General features: G+C 39.5%; 1 protein-coding gene across 1 annotated transcript in view; it reads right to left on the bottom strand.

Moving 5' to 3' along the window:
* Positions 1–13961: 13961 nt before the first annotated feature.
* TMEM196 (transmembrane protein 196) overlaps positions 13962–17560 on the bottom strand; it is a 45912-nt gene continuing 42313 nt past the window's right edge. Inside the window, exon 4 of the mRNA XM_081101903.1 lies at positions 13962–14544. Coding sequence (XP_080958029.1) covers positions 14485–14544 — 60 coding nt within the window. The 3' untranslated portion in view covers positions 13962–14484. The remainder of the gene's footprint in view (positions 14545–17560) is intronic.

A 17560-nucleotide genomic window follows, 5' to 3' on the forward strand; every position in this document is an offset into this window, starting at 1 on the left:
TTTAGCTTAAAAAATTTCTAAATACGTATTTTATTTCAGAGAAGAAGGGAGAGAGATAGAGTGAAACATCAATGTTGAGAGAGAATCATCAATTCGCTGTCTCCTGTATGCCCCTTACTGGGGGTTGAGCCCAAAATCAGGCATGTGCCCCCACTGGGAATCAAACTGTGACCTGGTTCATAGGGTCCATGCTCAACCACTGAGCAACACTGGCTGGGCTAGCTTAAATTTTACATTCTTCTCGGCAGAGTTTACTACCACACTATCCTCTTCTCCCATGAAAAATTGGGTAGTTTCCCATCTTTGCAAATTACCACCATCAAGAACTTGTTTTATGTTAATTTTATGTTAATTGCCTGTTTGCTGGTTCCTTCACAAGACTCCAAGTTAAGGCAGGGACCATATCTGTGTCCTTCACCACTGCAACCCCTTGTATGACTAAAAAAAAAAACACCTCCAAAAAACAAAACAAAAATATCTCTGTGATAAAGAAGTCACAGTCTAAGTGAGGAAATAGAAACTAAACTAAATATAAACACAGAACACAGATTACACTGTATAAGTGCCAAGAAAATTGTATAGCAATTAGTGGTGTGAGTACTAGCACACTTGTGCCTCCCGTAGCTCCTGTAAAAAGGCTCTCACCTCTGTAAACCTGTTTTCACACTTGTTAAACAGGGACAATGATGCCGGCTCTCAGTTCTTGACTTCTTGCAGGAAAGATCTCACAACATGAGTCCAGGGGATTTTGAGAGTATGTTCATTAAAGTTGAACAAAGGAAGGTCTTAAGATAGAAGAGGCAAGACATAGCAACAGCAGTGAGCCTAGGTGGAGCTGCCTTGGCCTTTTAGAAAGTCATAGAGGCAGAAGAAGTGAGCCATCTGGGCTGCGTGGACTCATGAACAAAGTTACTGAAGCAAAAGAAGGGTCCTTGAAGAAAGAAAACAAAGATCCATGCCTTAGGAAAGAAGGGGGAAGGTGAAGAGTGGTCCAGAGAGAGAGAGAGAGAGAGAGAGAGAGAGAGAGAGAGAGAGAGAGAGCTGGAACTGGGTCCATTGCCTTAAGAGTTTTTAATCTGTTTTCTAAAGGCAGGAGTTTTAGGTGAGGTCTCAGGTGAGGATCGAAACAGAATATTCATCAGCTTTCCAGGTGTGGTAGGCAGTTAGACAGGAGCAGAGCAAGGACAATGGGCCAGATCAGAAGGTCACCAGGGTGGAAAGCCCTGGGTGCCTAGCAAACAACAATTGTAGGGTGGAACCTTGACTCCAGGGTGACTTTTGCTCCCCTAGGATATTGCTGGACATGAGGTTTGGATCCCCCTGACCTTTTCTCCCTAGAGATAAATCTAGCCCTCAGTTGTATTTCAGCTGCAAAACCAGCCACAGAGGACCTCAGGACCAGCTGCATTGAATAGTGACCCTCTGGTGCTGGCCAATCAATGAGTGGAGACCTCAATCCTGAGAGGACACACCTGGAAAACTGCTGACTATTCTCAGAGATCTTCCCTTGGTACCTCCCCTGAAAGCTCCATCCTTAAAACCCTTAGGGCCAGGATGCAGAGAGCTCTCACTCTTGGGAGTATGCCCTCCCCGTTCCTTTTCCCTTTCCTTCTTCCACCTCCTCCTCTCCCCAGGTGTGTTACCACTAGTGTCCTCACTCCCAAGTTCCAAGGGCCCTTCCTTTCCTCTATAACTTGCTTCCTAAGCCCATTTCTTCTAGGAATTACTTCTACTTGTAGGGTTTTATAAATAAACTAGAGGCACAGTGCACAAAATTCGTGCATGGTGGGGGGAGGGGGGCATCCCTCAGCTCAGCCTGCACCTTCTCCAATCCAAGACCCCTTGAGGGATGTCCGACTCCTGATCCCGGAATCGAGCCTAAACCAGCAGTCGGACATCCCTCTCACAATCCTGGACCACTGGCTCCTAATCGCTCACCTGCCTGCCTGCCTGGTCACCCTTCACTGCCCCCCTGCCAGCCTAATTGCCCCCCCCCCACCAGCCTGGTCACCCCTCACTTCCCCCCCTGTCGGCCTAATCACCCCAACTGCCCCTCTGCTGGCCTGGTTGTCCCCAGCTTCCCCCCTGCCAGCCTGGTCACCCCTCACAGCTCCCCCACCAGCATGGTCACCCCACGCAGCCTGCTTGTTCAGTCATTTGGTCATCCGTCACTAACCCCCCTGCCGGCCTGTCGCCCCATGCAGCCTGCTTGTTCAGTCGTTTGGTCGCCCCTCACTAACCCCCCTGCCGGCCTGGTCATAGGCAGCCATCTTGTGAGGGTGTGGTGGTCAATTTGCATATCACCTCTTTATCATATAAGATGTTCTCTTATTGTTTGAGCCTTGGTTCTGAATTCTTTCCCAGCCAGAACTCAAGTACCGAAGTTGCTGAACCCAGGTCTAGTGTGACCCATGGGTCTAACACCCAATGTCCTTTCAGGGTGGTGACCTCTACTGATTGGTCAGTGCTAGGTCAGGGGTCATTATTCCACGCAGCTGGTGTCGCTTGGTCTGGTTTTGCCACATTTCTGGGCCTGGAGCTGAAACACAACTGAGGCCAAACATTAACTCTAGTTCAACCAAAACTCTGTCTGTGGTCAACAGACCTTAGGTTTATTCCTAAGACTTTTTGACGCTGACCAGAGCTCCTTGTCCTGAGGACTGAATGTTTAAAGGACTGGCAGTGCATGAGAGGAGGAGGCAGGTGAGTCAGGGTGTTGATGGGGCCAGTTTGAATGGGACAGCTGTCTCACTTTCCCCATTCCACTTGCCAAGGACCTTTCCTAGGTTTTACTCTCCTGCCTCAATAATACTTGCCCTGGCTATTATAGAGAGGACAAGAGGTTCTAATAAGATAAGTAAAAAGCATTTGCTGTGGTATTCTTTAATTGACTTCAAATTCAGCACGAGATGGTAATGGGATGAGACGGCTCCCAAAGCCTGGTGAGAAACATGTTAAGCTCATAAATGGGAAATGTACAAGCCTTTACCTTGATTTTGTTGCAAAGTCCTGCAACAAACCTGTTGGAACTTTAAAACCTAAGGAACTTTAAAATCTCCTGATGCCTTGATGGCACCCAAACCATCTAAATCTAAACCTCTTCTTGTAGTCAAGCCTCTAGAATACCTGTAATTTGAAATAAAATAAATTGTCCAAAAGCAATTAAGCAAAAAACAACAATAACAACACAACACAAACAAACAAAACCCCAAGCTTGGAAATCAAGATAATTCTGTTGAAAGAAAACTTACCTGAAATTGCCCAGCTGGTATGGCTCAGTGGTTGAGCTTTGACCTATGAACCAGGAGGTCACGGTACATTTACCAGTGTGGGGCATGCAGGAGGCAGCAGGTCGATAATTTTCTCTCGTCCTTAATGTTTCTGTCTCTCTCCTCTCCTTTCCTCTCTGAGATCAGCTAAAAAAAAAAAAAAGAAATCTTAGCTGAAATCGATGATCCCAGTAATGATTTTCTGCAAATTGTAAATATGGAGTAGTTTGTAACGGTTTCTATGTTCATAAGCAATTTAGAAATTTGCCTGTTTTATTTTGAAAACTGTGTTTTAGTTTTCTTAACTCTGGCCTACTTGCTAGCCACTTTCCACACTTGGCATAATTTGGAAATGAAAAGGTAATTCAGCCTACATTCACCATTATGAACTTACTTTACCAAATTAACCGTTTCTACCTATCACCCAGGGATGAAGATGGCAGAAGAACCACGAGATTTTTCCTACTAATCTCCCATTTCACAGACATACACAAAGTTTATTTGATCAAGGACCCATTGTTGGACGGCACCATTCTCTTTTCTCCTAAAATTTAATCAAAGTGTCACATACAGTCAGGCATTGGTGGTCCTGTCTCTGGAAAACCCTGTCGAGCCAAAGGTAAGTAAATATATGTGAAGAAAATCTCCTTTCTCCAAGGTGAGAAGAGAAGGTTCAAAACAACTTTGACCCTGTGTCCACTGACCCCTGAGACAATGTTCCTGGAATACTCTGTTTTATTATTTTTTAACCATTGACCTCTCCCTCTCCAACATGCACATAATTATGTTAGCATGTTTCTATTCCTCACAATCAAAGAATCTCTGGAATAACCACACGTGCAATGATTAGTAGTTTGCTAACATAAATTACAAAAGAGTTTGTGCTACATGCTCCAATTTTTACAGGTAATACACACACTCATATAATTAAAAAAGAATCTGGATGTATAAATCCCATGAATTCAACTTCCTAATCTGTAGTGTAGAGGTATGATGATAGGGAAAAGTTGTGAGGATTAAAGAAATAATGACAGTGCAATACTAAGTACAATGACTGGCCACTATTAAATGATCTATAAATGATCAATATAAATGATCATATATAAATAAATGATCAATAGTATACCCCTTTTTGAGTCCGTGACCAGCACTTCAGTTATAATATGCATGATTCAGCCTAATTAAGGCTGTAAAAGCTAAACTTGGGAGCAGGATCATATGACCTCCTTGAATAAATAGTAAGGTGGAGCCCTGGACTTAAGAGGAAATTTTTGGAAAAGAGTGAGTATGAATAAAAACTGCAGAATGCCTTGGCCCCATCTCTCGGAATGATGTTTTGTTTTGGTATTATTAGCATGATTAATTTCAACTCCACTTCAAGGTACTGTTATTATAAGCAATTGACACATATAAACATTTGATTCAGCTTAAAACACAGATTTCAATATAGTATCCTCTTAAAATATTTTATTGATAAAATTCACTGTATATGTGCAGTAGGTATACTGAGATACAAGTGTGCAATTTTATTTTTCAGTAGCAAGAATTAAAATAGGTTCAACACAAACTGGTTGTTTGAAGTAATTTGTAAAATAGAGTGCTTCCGGGGGAAACACACGTTTAAAATTTGCCTAATGGGTTTGGAAAATGAAAAAACAAATATCTGAACACAACACAAATCAGTATCCACCAGCTATTGGTTGATGCAGACCCCTTGTAACTCACAAATACGCCAGCAGATGGCAAACATGAGCTATAAATTGGTAAATTTCACTTACCGGAAGTACTGTAGGAATGGCAAGAATTCAGGCAATTATTTACTGACGACTTGTTTTGAACTACAATCCTTCAAAAGAGGACTTAGGATCAACTTTTGACTCTGAAAACCCTTCTCACTTCCCCATTAGATTGTTGAACTTAGAGATGTACACCATGCTCACAAATGTAGAAAAGAACTATTACATTTTATTAACCAGACTGTTACTGGAAACACACAGAAATGAAATAATTCACATGTATCTGTCTATAAGGTAAGACCCAAATCCTTTCATTAGGTTACGTTTTCTTGGTGGTGCTCAAAGTCAGGCCTCCGACCAGGGCCCTGGGTATCACCAGGGAAGTGGTTAGAAATGCACATTGGCAGGCCCCTCGCAGGCTCACTGACCCAGCACCTGGGGTGGAGCCAGCACCCTGTTCACCAAGCCCTCCAGGCCATTATACTACCTGCTGAAGGGCAAGAACCAGCACCTAAAGAGTCCTGACTTACAGGACAGGGGCCCTGAGTTGATCGTTTTTATTCAGATTGATGTAAATGCAGTGATAATGAACAATGCAGTTGATTATTTCTTTCATATAGTTCAGGGTGCCAACTCAGTAAATTTTGCAAAATAAGGAACATAAAACACTGCATAATTTATATAGAGTCAGAAAGGTAGAATGCTATTATGTAATTTCCACACATTTCTTATGCTGAATGAAGAATTTTACTTTGTATTTCCCTTTGGAGTACACAAAAAGGGACCACATTATGGTAAATTTTGCATTAAAACTTAATGAAACAAGTAAAACTAAAAAAAAAATATGATTCTTTCCAAGGAATATAGAACAATCTTCAGGAAGGAAAAGAATTCTCTATAAAACATGTGTTATTCTCATTTGCACTGGCACACGTGAATGCTCTACTCTTTCTTAGGCATAGCCAAATTCTCCTGTAATTCTTCTGTCACTGAAATAAGACCAACGACCGTTTTCTATGAACAAAAAATGCTCAGGCCACATTTCGCTTGTAAATAAGAAGGGAGAGGGAGAAAGAGATATAAACATCAATGATGAGAGAAAATCATTGATCAGCTGCCTCCTGCACATCCCCCACTGGGGATCCAGCCTGCAACCTGGGCATGTGAGCCTGGCCAGAATCAAACCCAGGACCCTTCATCCACTGAGCCAAGCCAGCTAGGACCTATCCTGTCCTTTTATGAGAACTGGGGTCAGCATTTCTCATCAGGCCCTATTTCCTTCCCAATTAAATCTGACTGCAATGGAGTTTCAACACCCCTCTTTCAAGGTTTTCAAACTCTGGCCAATAAAATTAACCATGGTGCTTTCAAGGGTGCCTGTGAAAATTCTCATTTACTTCCATGTCTCTAGCTCAGTGCAGTACAAAAATAGAAAACCATTTTCTTTTTTATTTTTGGAATATTACTTTAAAGCTGGAGTTTAATAAGCCACCTGCTGGCTGCAGAGTTTGTGTGGGTGTAAACTCACAGGTCCTTGACATTAAATGTATTCCAAAGAACATGGTATGGGGAATTTGAGGGTGAAAAGTAGATATGAAATTTAGACACAGTGCATTCAGATATATAATTCATTCTCAAGTCATTAGACAAAATGCAAATTAATGGATCAAATTCTAGACTCCCTCATAAGAGTCCACAAGGTGTTCTTAATACTTCTGTGCTTTGGAAATTATTACAATAATGCATCTATCTTTATCCAGTAGCAAAGACTGGACCTTCCCAGCACAAAAGAATGCAACAGCCCGTGCTGTGTGGCTCATTGGTTGGGCGTCGTTCTGCACACTGAAAGGTTGCCAGTTCAATTCAGGTCAAGGCACATGCCCAGGTTGCAGGCTCGATCCCAGGTTGGGAGTATGCAGGCATCAGCCAATTGATGTTTCTCTCTCTCATGGATGTTTCTTCTCTCTCAAAATCAGTTTTAAAAAAAAGTATTTTTTTTTTTTAAAGAATGCAACAGCATGTAGAACTTGACCAGGGAAGACTAGATGAAAGCCACATTTGTCAGTAAAATAAAGGTCTAGACCAAGAGTCACGCTGAAAAAGGTATTCTGGGTGAGGAGGACCACTAATTAGTGAAAGCAACTCCCACTTTCCCTTGACATTTCTCACTGGGATCCCTGCTGTCTTGTACCATATCCATTTAGGGTGGTACTGAGAGTGTTATTCTGCTTGAATAAAACCTTTTCCTTTGATGTCTTTTATGCAGATAGGAAGACTAAACTAGTCATTTCAATAAAAAGAGACAGGTATTACAAGGAGTAATCATATCTCACATACAAAGGAGGAATTTTGTTCATGACAAAGTTTTCTCTGTAGCTGACTGACCCGATTCCCTTCTGGAGCCCAGGGTAAAATGGTCTTGCCCCAGCTTCTACCTGACAGTTCTTGCCTATCACCAATGATCTCTTAGACTTTCCAACCTTCTTCTTTTTACACTAGAGCAGTGATGGCGAACCTTTTGAGCTCGGCGTGTCAGCATTTTGAAAAAACCCTAACTTAACTCTGGTGCCGTGTCACATATAGAAATTTTTTGATATTTGCAACCATAGTAAAACAAAGATTTATATTTTTGATATTTATTTTATATATTTAAATGCCATTTAACAAAGAAAAATCAACCAAAAAAATGAGTCCGCCTGTCACCTCTGACACACGTGTCATAGGTTCGCCATCACTGCACTTGAGGTATAGGAAGCTCAAGCTTTCTTTTTAGGTATCTGAGATCCTTCCTTTGAATTCCTATTTCCGATTTGAGTTCATGCCTGTTTGCAGGTGACCAGCATTGCTGGAGCTGATTCTGTCACTGGGTGCTGCTGGCTTGGTGACCAAGGCTGGACTTCCCTGGCTGATGCAGGTGGAAGGCAGCTGTGAAAGTCCTGAGTGCCTGGAGGAAAATCAGTGGGTGTAGTGGTCAAAACTTGGCAACTAGAGAGATAAAGTCTCAGGTTCAAGTTCCAGAGGCCAGAAACTGAAATCAAGACAGCACCACAGAACCAGAAACTTGGATGTAAGGTCAGAAGCAGCAGAACAAGCAAATATGGGATGGAGTTGTGGTTTGTTTTTTTGGACCCAAGTGTATACAAGGTGCATGGTTCGGTTGAATGGCCTTAAAATACATGCCTACAGCCAGAAATTAGTTCACCTTTTAGGTGAAATATTGATGTACTTACTTCATATTAAATAAATGTTATTACTATCATAAAGGGATACCTACACTTATAGACAGACAACATATGTTAAAATAGCACTTGATAAATGCTTATGCTTTATCTGCTGCACCACTGTCCTTTTTACTGATAGATAACAATAAGCTAAAAAATATAAAAATAAAAAGGATAACAATAAGCTAAAATTACCACTATTCACTCTACCGTCACCTGGAAACTTGACTTTCTCTCCCAAAGTTTGCTTTATTTGAGAGAACATAGAGCCTTTATTTTATTTCATTTTTCTCTGAGGTTGATGTAAAAGTATTACTATACTTAGAAGGCAGAGAAGACAGAGAAGCTCAGATCTCAAAAGACTTTGAATTGTAATGAGGGCAGTGGACATCTAGACATCATAGGGCCTTTTGAGTATCCTATATAATAAAGAGGTAATATGCAAATTAACCCTCATGCCCTCACAAGATGGCTTCCTATGACCAGGCCAGCAGGGGGGTTAGTGAGGGGCGACCAAACGACTGGACAGCAGGCTGCGTGGGGCAACCAGGCCTGTGGGGGGGCATGAAGGGCAACCAGACTGGTGGGGGGGGGGCAGTGGGGCAACCAGGCCAGCGGGGGGGGGGGGCGGGGGGGGGGAGGCAGTTGGGGATGATTAGGCTGGCAGGGGGGGCAATTAGGAGTGACCAGGTCGGCAGGGAGGGGGCAGTTGGGGGTGACCTGGCTGGCAGCAGGGGGCAGTTAGGGGCGGCCAGGAAGGCAGGCAGGTGAGAATTAGGAGCCAGGGGTCTAGGATTGTGAGAGGGATCCCAGAATGGAGAGGGTACAGGCTGGGCTGAGGGAACCACCCCCCTCCCGTGCACAAATTTTGTGCACTGGGCCTCTAGTGTTTATATGATAAGGTTGAATGTTACCTCTTTGCTTGGCTGATTTATTATGAAGGACAGAGTGAGGGATAGTATTGGCTGGTAAAGCCACCCACAAAGAAAAATGTAGCTTTAAAAAAAATCTGGGCAGTGACTTTGGAGGGCCCAAGACAGGCATTCCTTCCAGCCCTCCTTATCTCTGCCTGAGTAAGGTGGGGACCAATAGATTAATAAAACAAGGAACAGTCATGAGTCCTGATTCCTTGTGGTTAGAGAAAGGTTTTTTGCAAATTTGACAAGATTTTAGCTTCTTCTGTAAAGCTTCAGCCAAGATCTAGAGGCAATTTTCAGTAATATAGCACATTTTGAATTGTTGGGGTAGGGCTTGCAATATATTGTATGGCAAAGAAGCAGAACTTTTGGGTGTTAATGGAGAAAAAATTTTGAAATCAATAGTTTGTAGTTGATGTGAAATAAATAAATATGGATCCTGGTTCTTAAAGATTTCCAATTAAATAAGGGCTATCTGCCTATAATTAGTTGATATAGATAATATTTAACTGTTAAAATATTGAAATTTTTTTATTAGTTCTGGAGTTTGACTTTTCAAAATATATTGCTTGGGAAAAACATTCTTGATAAAAAGACTCGTATTCAGTAAGCAATTTTGCTGGCAAAAGATTAAAAAAAAATCCTTCTCTGTAATTTTATGAGGCATCTACATTTCCAAGCAATTTCTGAATTGGTTTCCTCTGCTATCACTAACCGACAACCTGTGATTTATGGATTTGGAATAATTGAATTTCTTGGCTGTCATATACTTTGAGTAAGAAATATTACATATGTTTCCAGAAAAAAATGATTTAAGGAAGAAAAGATTGAAGAGACGCCAAGTTCTGAAACTGTATTTGGAAACTGTGTTCTAACCAAATGGTACTTAAGATGCTCTCTCTGACTTTCTGACACATGTTTGCTAAATAATCTTTGAATAATTTTTGAAAGTAGGTTTGAACATAAGGTTTCTAAGTATGCTACTTTTGAGCTAAAATAAAGAGCAGAGAGCAGCATATTGTTGTTCTCACCTTTCCAAGCACAACAAATGTAGAATTTTTTTCATTGGCGCATGGAAATGGGCTGAATAAATTTCTTCAAAAATTGGAGCTACACATCTCTTTTTACCTGTCAAACACAAAATATTTAGTGATTTAGTGATAGCTTGCCATGAATAGAATTTTTTTAAAAAAAAACATGAACCCTCTAATGCAACTTCTCAACTTTATTGTGGTTTTGGTCTAAACTGTATTTTTGTGAGCTCGGTCCATGGATTGAACTGGTCCATCGACTTCAAGTTCCATGGAGTATCTTTTCATACGTTCTATTATAGGAGTCATTGGTTGACAGTGGCAGAACCTGTCTAAGTCCTGAAGGTTAGGAAGCAGTTCCCCGCTAGTGTTTTTGACTAGCATTGTCCCATACGACTTTCTGAGGTGATGGAAATCTGCTGTAACTGTTGTCCATATGTGGCTATTCAGCCCCAAGAATGTGGCTAGTTCAACTGAGAAACTGAATATTTGCTTTTATTTTAATTACTTTCTATTTAAATAATCACATGAGATAAGATAGTGGCTATTGTATCAGATAACATAGGCCAACCTTAGAACAGTGAGTTTATGGCCCTGAGCAGTTCAAGTCTATATTTGTGGGTAGCATTAACATTGGCTGCTCTGGGTAATGTTCAGAGGTTTACCTGGGTGATTCTAAATCATGGGGCAATGGTTCCCTATCAAAGAGATAGGTAAAAATTTGCTAGGACATTTTTGGTTGTTACAACTAAAGAATCCTCCTGGCATTAGAGGGTGGGGCCCAGAGGTGATTAATGGCCTGAAATATATAGGACAGTCTGCCGATGAATTACTGTCCACCTCAAATGCCAGTAGCAACCAATTTGACAAACCCAAATAGATCAGCAGAGTCCTCTAAATACAGATATTCCTTGACTTACGTTGGAGCTACATCACAATAAAACCATCATAGGTTGAAAATATCATGTGAGAAATGCATTTAACATACATAACCTGCTGATTATCAGAGCCCTTAACCTACCCTACCTTAAATGTCCTCACAATACTTAGATTATCAGGACATAATCCCACCGTAAGTCAAGGAGCAGCTGTAATTGTCTTCCTCTTTCTTCTCACCAGAAGCAAGAGACACATTGGGCATCTTGTAAACATGATGGGATGAAAAACACAAAGCATAATATCTAAAAACACTGGCAATATAGTCCTACACTGTAGAGTATTGGTTGTTTATCTTCAGAACCACCTGGCTGACAGGGAGATGAGGGTTACTGCTGCCCAGAATCTCCAGAGAGAATCTTCCTGCAGGAGAAGGGCAACATTCAAACCTCCAAGTACAGTTTCTATGTGAGAGAGACACATTGATTGGTGCGTCCTGCACACTTGCCCTGATCAGGGTAGGGAACAAACCTGCAACCCAGGTACGTGCCCTTGACTGGGAATTGAACCCAGGACCCTTCTGTGAGCAGGCTAACGCTTTATCCACTGAGATAAACCAGCCAGGGGTAAGAAAATACTTTTTGTATTGTGATGAAAAGAAAACCCATACCATATGTAGTTTCAAAAGATGCCATTTTTATTACATAGACATATCAATAGAGTCATCATACCATATTCTACTTTTAAACAATTGTATATATTTGTGTGTAGGTGTGTACACATACACACACATATATGGTTAAAAAATTTCAAGATGAGTCCACTTTTAATCTTCTATGCTTATAATAACTGCACCTTTTGCAGCTAGTCTCTACACCACCACACCAGTTTCACATATTCCTTTTCTATTTTAGGATCACATTACTTTTTCCCAAGGGTAGGCTCATAGTAAAGCTGTAATGCGGTCACTTAAAAATACTCTAGTTCATAGTTCATTGTATTGTGAAAATTAAATTTTCAAGTACTGCAACAATGTCTTCCTAATTTCCCCTATCTATCTCAAAAAGAATGACTACACATCCCAAATATATCACTCTAAGAAACTGAGCCCTGAAAATGTTGGGTTAAAATAACTTACATTTAAAGATATAGCTCTACTTGGTTAAATACACTGTAGACTATTTGGAAAATTGTGATGATTTTATTTCTTCTTAACTCTATGTCAAAGCAGTGGGATGCCTACTTTTGTCCTTTAAGTGTGATTTCATAAATTATTTCAAAGGCAAGAAAAGATCTTACTGATGTATTATAACTGCGTATTGTGCAAACATGTCTATGAAGAAATGTAACCTAAAGTTGAGTTGGTGATTATTCTTTCAGTACAAGACTGCATACTTGGATAAATTCAGTAGGACCACATTCACACAAAATATCTGCATTGCATAGTTTAGATTTCCAGAAACAAAGATCATGCCTGCTTGTAGCATCCAATGAACAGTGCTAATGTTGATTCACTATCTGAGGTTGCATTTATGGCAACTTCTATAATCTACTGGATAATGAAGTTATCCAAATGAGTTGGGAGACTTCAAAAACTACACTGAACAACCACAGTCCAGTTATTTCTTTTGACTGGATACAGCCAGACATTTTTAATGAGCTGATTTAAATATGGTAGGTCATAATTATGTTGCTCTAAAACTAAAAGACCCTCAGATTTCCATTAGCTGGAATTATTATTTTCTTAGCACAATTAAAACCCATATTTTGCTTTTAATTTATAATATGTTCTCATACTAGATATTAAAGGTGTTAATTTACCTAGGGTTCAGTAGGCAAGTCATTAAAAAATCAGTTGAAAATTTATTAGCTTTGGGGAAAAATAAAAGTATGCAATACAGTGAGAGCTGTATATTTTAAAATATGAGTTCTTTATCTGCTGCCAGAGGTTATGTTCTCATAAATATTTTCAAAAACCATGCTATTTTCTTGCCTATACATATTGTCTCAGGTTGCTATTTTAACATTCCATCATGGAAATATTGAATCTTGCTATGTAAATGTGAGCCTATCCTCTTATTTTCTTCTACAGAGAAGTCTTTCAGGTTCTTTGTATATATGCATTCTTAAAAAAGATTTGTCTGTATTATTCTGGAATTATAAAGCAAACAAAATACTAAATTAAATTATAGCGAAGCTAATTGTAACTTCATCATTTGGGCATACTTCTCCCATCCTTTCATATAATTTAATTGGGCTGTAGAATGTTTAAAATGTAAATATCATGAATAATCAACAGTAATTATGTGGAAGTACATAATTTAAAGTTATGCTTATAAATCAGTATTAATAATTGTCATTACATAAATACCATAATAATAACAATAATAATAATAAAATAGCCAAATAACTAATAATTTATCTTTATATTACACTGTTCAGATGACTCAACTCTATAAATCTCAACCGCAATAATTTTTACAGCAGACATAATAAAAAGAATGAAAATGAACAAATTAAGTAGAAATTAAAATGTGATTTGGGGGTATAAAAAAGCCTTGAACAATTGCTTTCTCATCTCTGTGGGAATGGAATCTTGATAACACCCCACAATATTACAATTTCTTTTCTACTACCTACTTACATTCATGATGCTATACATATGTGCTGTATATATTTTCAATATGTACAGTATACAGTATATACGCACACACACACATAGTTTGTTTTATTCTTAGGCTCATTCATGAACATGCAGATCAATCTGCACAGTATGATCAATACATGTTTATTTGCCTTAAGTGATATTTATTCATTTACAACTTTTCACTCTTGTGCAAAAATGCAAAAATATCATACAGATTAGTGTTCTCTCTCTAAAAAAATCTTTTTTTATGGTTTATGTTATTTTGTCATTTACAAATAAATTATGAAATATAGTACATTCACAAGTTGAAAATAATTACAATGTGTTTACAACAAGGCATTGCTGAGGTTTTGAATCATGGCTTTCTTGAAGCCACCGTCTTTCAAAACAAAGACATCAACAAGTTACTGTTATTTTTGATACTTGTACTTTTTGAATACTTATACGAAATAAGTGATAACAAATCTAACATGCTAGTCAAATAATGTTTGTATAGAAGAGGAATCTTTCAGTTTCATCTTTTCCTCTTTTTTCCCTCCCGAAAAGACTTTTTTAGAACCATCTGGAAAGTGTTGAAATTACTGTCCTAGAACATTTCTGGAAAGTTTTCACCTAATAAAAAAAGCTGAAGACACAAGTGAGGCAAAATAGAGAAATAATAATTGTAGTGGGTGCCAGGGAGAGATAACAGCAAACGCAAGAGCTGTTTCAGTTTCATCTCCTAGTCCTTTGGTATTTCCTTGCCTCGTGAAAATCCTAAAAAATGTTCAGCTCTTAAAAACATTAATTATACTCTTCCGTTAAATATCAGAGGCGGTCCTCCATTGCTCATGGTGTCTGTCATTTCCTGTTAGGAGAACAACACGAATTAATTAACATTTCTTTCAGAGTCAGACATTGATTTGGCTAATGGGTTTGCAAAACAGACATTTCAAGCCATTGAAAAACTTGCTGAGTTTTGGGGAAGGTCAAGGGTTGATATTGGTGTTGCATTTGAGGAAATGAAATTTCATGGCATCTCGGGCACATGAAAATGCTGAAGTGACAGCCTCTGAGACCAAAGTCTTCTGCCCTCAAAAACAGTTCAGTCTCTCCCCAGCCCCGAGTTTTCCCCGTTCGTTCCTTAACTCTCTTTTGGAAAGGCCTACCTAGAAAGAAGAAGATGGTTATATGCCCACATTTCTCCAGTGCCAGCTCCTTTGCTGAGCATGTCAACAAAGGGCCAACGAGGGTTACCTTCATTCTATAGAAAAGCGCGTGGCCTTTTTGCTAAGAACTGAGAAAGGCCCACGTGGGGATTGAAGCTTATTTGTAACTGTAAATCACAGGGGAAAGAGTATGTTCACAACACTGTTACTCATTCAGTTAAAAAAATAAAAATTCTTAATATGTGTTTTCAGGGATCAATTATTAATAAGGAAAACTACATGGGAAGGCAATAACATTTAAATATAAAAGATGACTCAACATAATAAGTTCCATTTGCAGTGATAGAAAATATGTTCATTTGAGAAACATTTAGAAGCTTTCAATTTGTGTTTTATTAAACATTAAACTCTTCCCTACACAATAAAAGGTAGTGAGGAGGTGTGAGGCCCATTCACATTTATAATGGCTAATGCACCAGATTATAAAGAATATTTTGGCAAAACTATCTAAAAGTAGATGACGACATCTTCCCTCATTCGAACAAGCCTATTTGCAACAACGTGGTAAAGAATAATTCAAATGGAAATTATCTTCTCAATGATTTCAAGCCTATCAGTTATATCGACTTTCAGTTTGGATGAATTAACAATTACGAAGTAAAGCGTTTGCTATTATAAACTTTAGAAATTTTCCAAATATTGATTTGAAAATGACAAGTCATCCATACCTCATTTTTAGCCTTTATTTCTTTGAAAATTCAATACAGTAGGTAAAAGAGTGAACAGGCTTGCTTTTTTGGATTGGGTGGTTCTGAAAGTTGCTTAGGAGGAGCAGTAAGGGACTTGAAGTTAAGAATCGGTCTGGTGTTTGAATCTTACTTTTGAAAACTTCACTGTCGTTTAGAGGATGGGTATAGAGTTTCTTCCAGAAGCTTGTGGGAAAGGAGACACTAGGCACTGGAGATCTTGCCTCTCACATCAAGACCTGTCTTTGCATGTAACATGCCCCGGCCCCTTCCAGGCTCTGGGGGGTTGGTTATCTTGTTCCTGGGCAGCCATTATGTCTCCCCCCGTAACATGGCAAGAAATTACTGGGGGGAAAAAGCCTAAAAACTCAAACCCCTTTAGGAAAAGGCTCTGATAGGAAGTGGAGAACATCACTCGAGCCAGCAGCTAGCCTCTATGGTCTGGTGATGGTTCAGCTAATTGAGGGGCTGGCTCTGTTAGTGATATATGAGGTGGAAGTAGGTCTAAAAATACACTGAGATTATTGAGCTGTGGTTAAGTTAGTGGATAAGAAACCTGATTTGAGGCTTCATTCAAGAACTCAGCGTTGGTGGCAAGAAAAGTAGAACTAATCCCTACAAAACAAAACAATCTTTAACGAAATTTACTCAGACACCTTTTTCTGCTTTTCCTACTAGAACAAAAATACAATTTCCTAATGAATTTATAAGAACTAAGTTCCTTAGATTTCCTATCTTCTCCTACAATGACTTTGCATTAAAAATGTAGCTTCAAAGCTATTTAAAAATTTAATCTAATTATAATCTTTTATTGCAGGATTTAAAAATCCAGTTTTTAGAAATATTACCCCAAAAAAGAATTTTCTTAACTAAATTCATCCTAATATAGATACAATAAAATTATCGATAAAAAAATAACAGTGAAAATCAGTTTTTAACTGGATGAGTATCTTGAGCTTATTTGCAAGTAGGCACATCCAACTTAACAAGATTATACTCTAACTTTGGGCCTGGCCAAATGGGAGTATTTGCAAATGGACATACTTTCTGCAGTTGGATCACGGTAGCTATGTGACCTTCTGTAGTTCCAATTCTATTGTTTAACCAAACCAAGAATGGCGACTGCTTTCAGCAATCCAAAATAAGGGAGCTAAATTTGAAATGCATCACAGCAGATAATTTCACAAGAAGAAAGTTTCCCTACAGAATGGTTACTGTCTTTGTGCCAGACTTATCTGCTCATGCAATGTTGGCAGGAGGCAGATGCAGTTTGTCTTGATCAGATCCGTCTATGATTAAAAACAAAACTCTGGTCTGTGAAGGATGAGACTGAGTTGGAATCATGATGTAGCAGAGAATAAAGGAGTCGGGAATCATCCAAGCAGCAAGGTGTTTGGATGCTGAGAGGAGGCTGAATATTTTAAATACTCAACCAAGTTTCAAGCTGCAAAATCTGCCATGTAGGTTATGGCAGGTCCTCAAAGTCGCTCTCATGAAAGCGGTACTTTGAGGCACCACATCCAGCATCAGTCGAGGCTGATCTGCTGACACCATGGCTTCCTGGAAGAGGCAGCACTTTGGGCAGTGACATTACAACATGGCAACTCCCTAGAAATTCGCGTACCTTGTAGGTAACTCTGGTGTCGGGGGCACCACCGGGCAGCTGGGCAAGTCGGTTATTTCAATAGCCCTCAATCTCTAATATAAATATAACAATTATACAGTAAATATTGCACACACATATACACAAAAAACTACATCACACTAGCATAAAAAATAGAGCAGGAGATAGCCACTATCCAAATCTATACTAATAAAAGGATAATATGCTAATTAGACCAGGAGATATTTGGGGAGACTGGCCAGGGAGGGCAATTGGGGGCCATGAGGCCAGCTGGGGAGGGCAGTTGGGGGCCATGAGGCCAGCCGGGGAGGGCAGTTGGGGGCCATGAGACCGGTAGGGGAGGGC

This window comes from Myotis nattereri (assembly GCF_964212035.1).
Source record: "Myotis nattereri genome assembly, chromosome: 11".
NCBI lineage: Eukaryota > Metazoa > Chordata > Mammalia > Chiroptera > Vespertilionidae > Myotis > Myotis nattereri.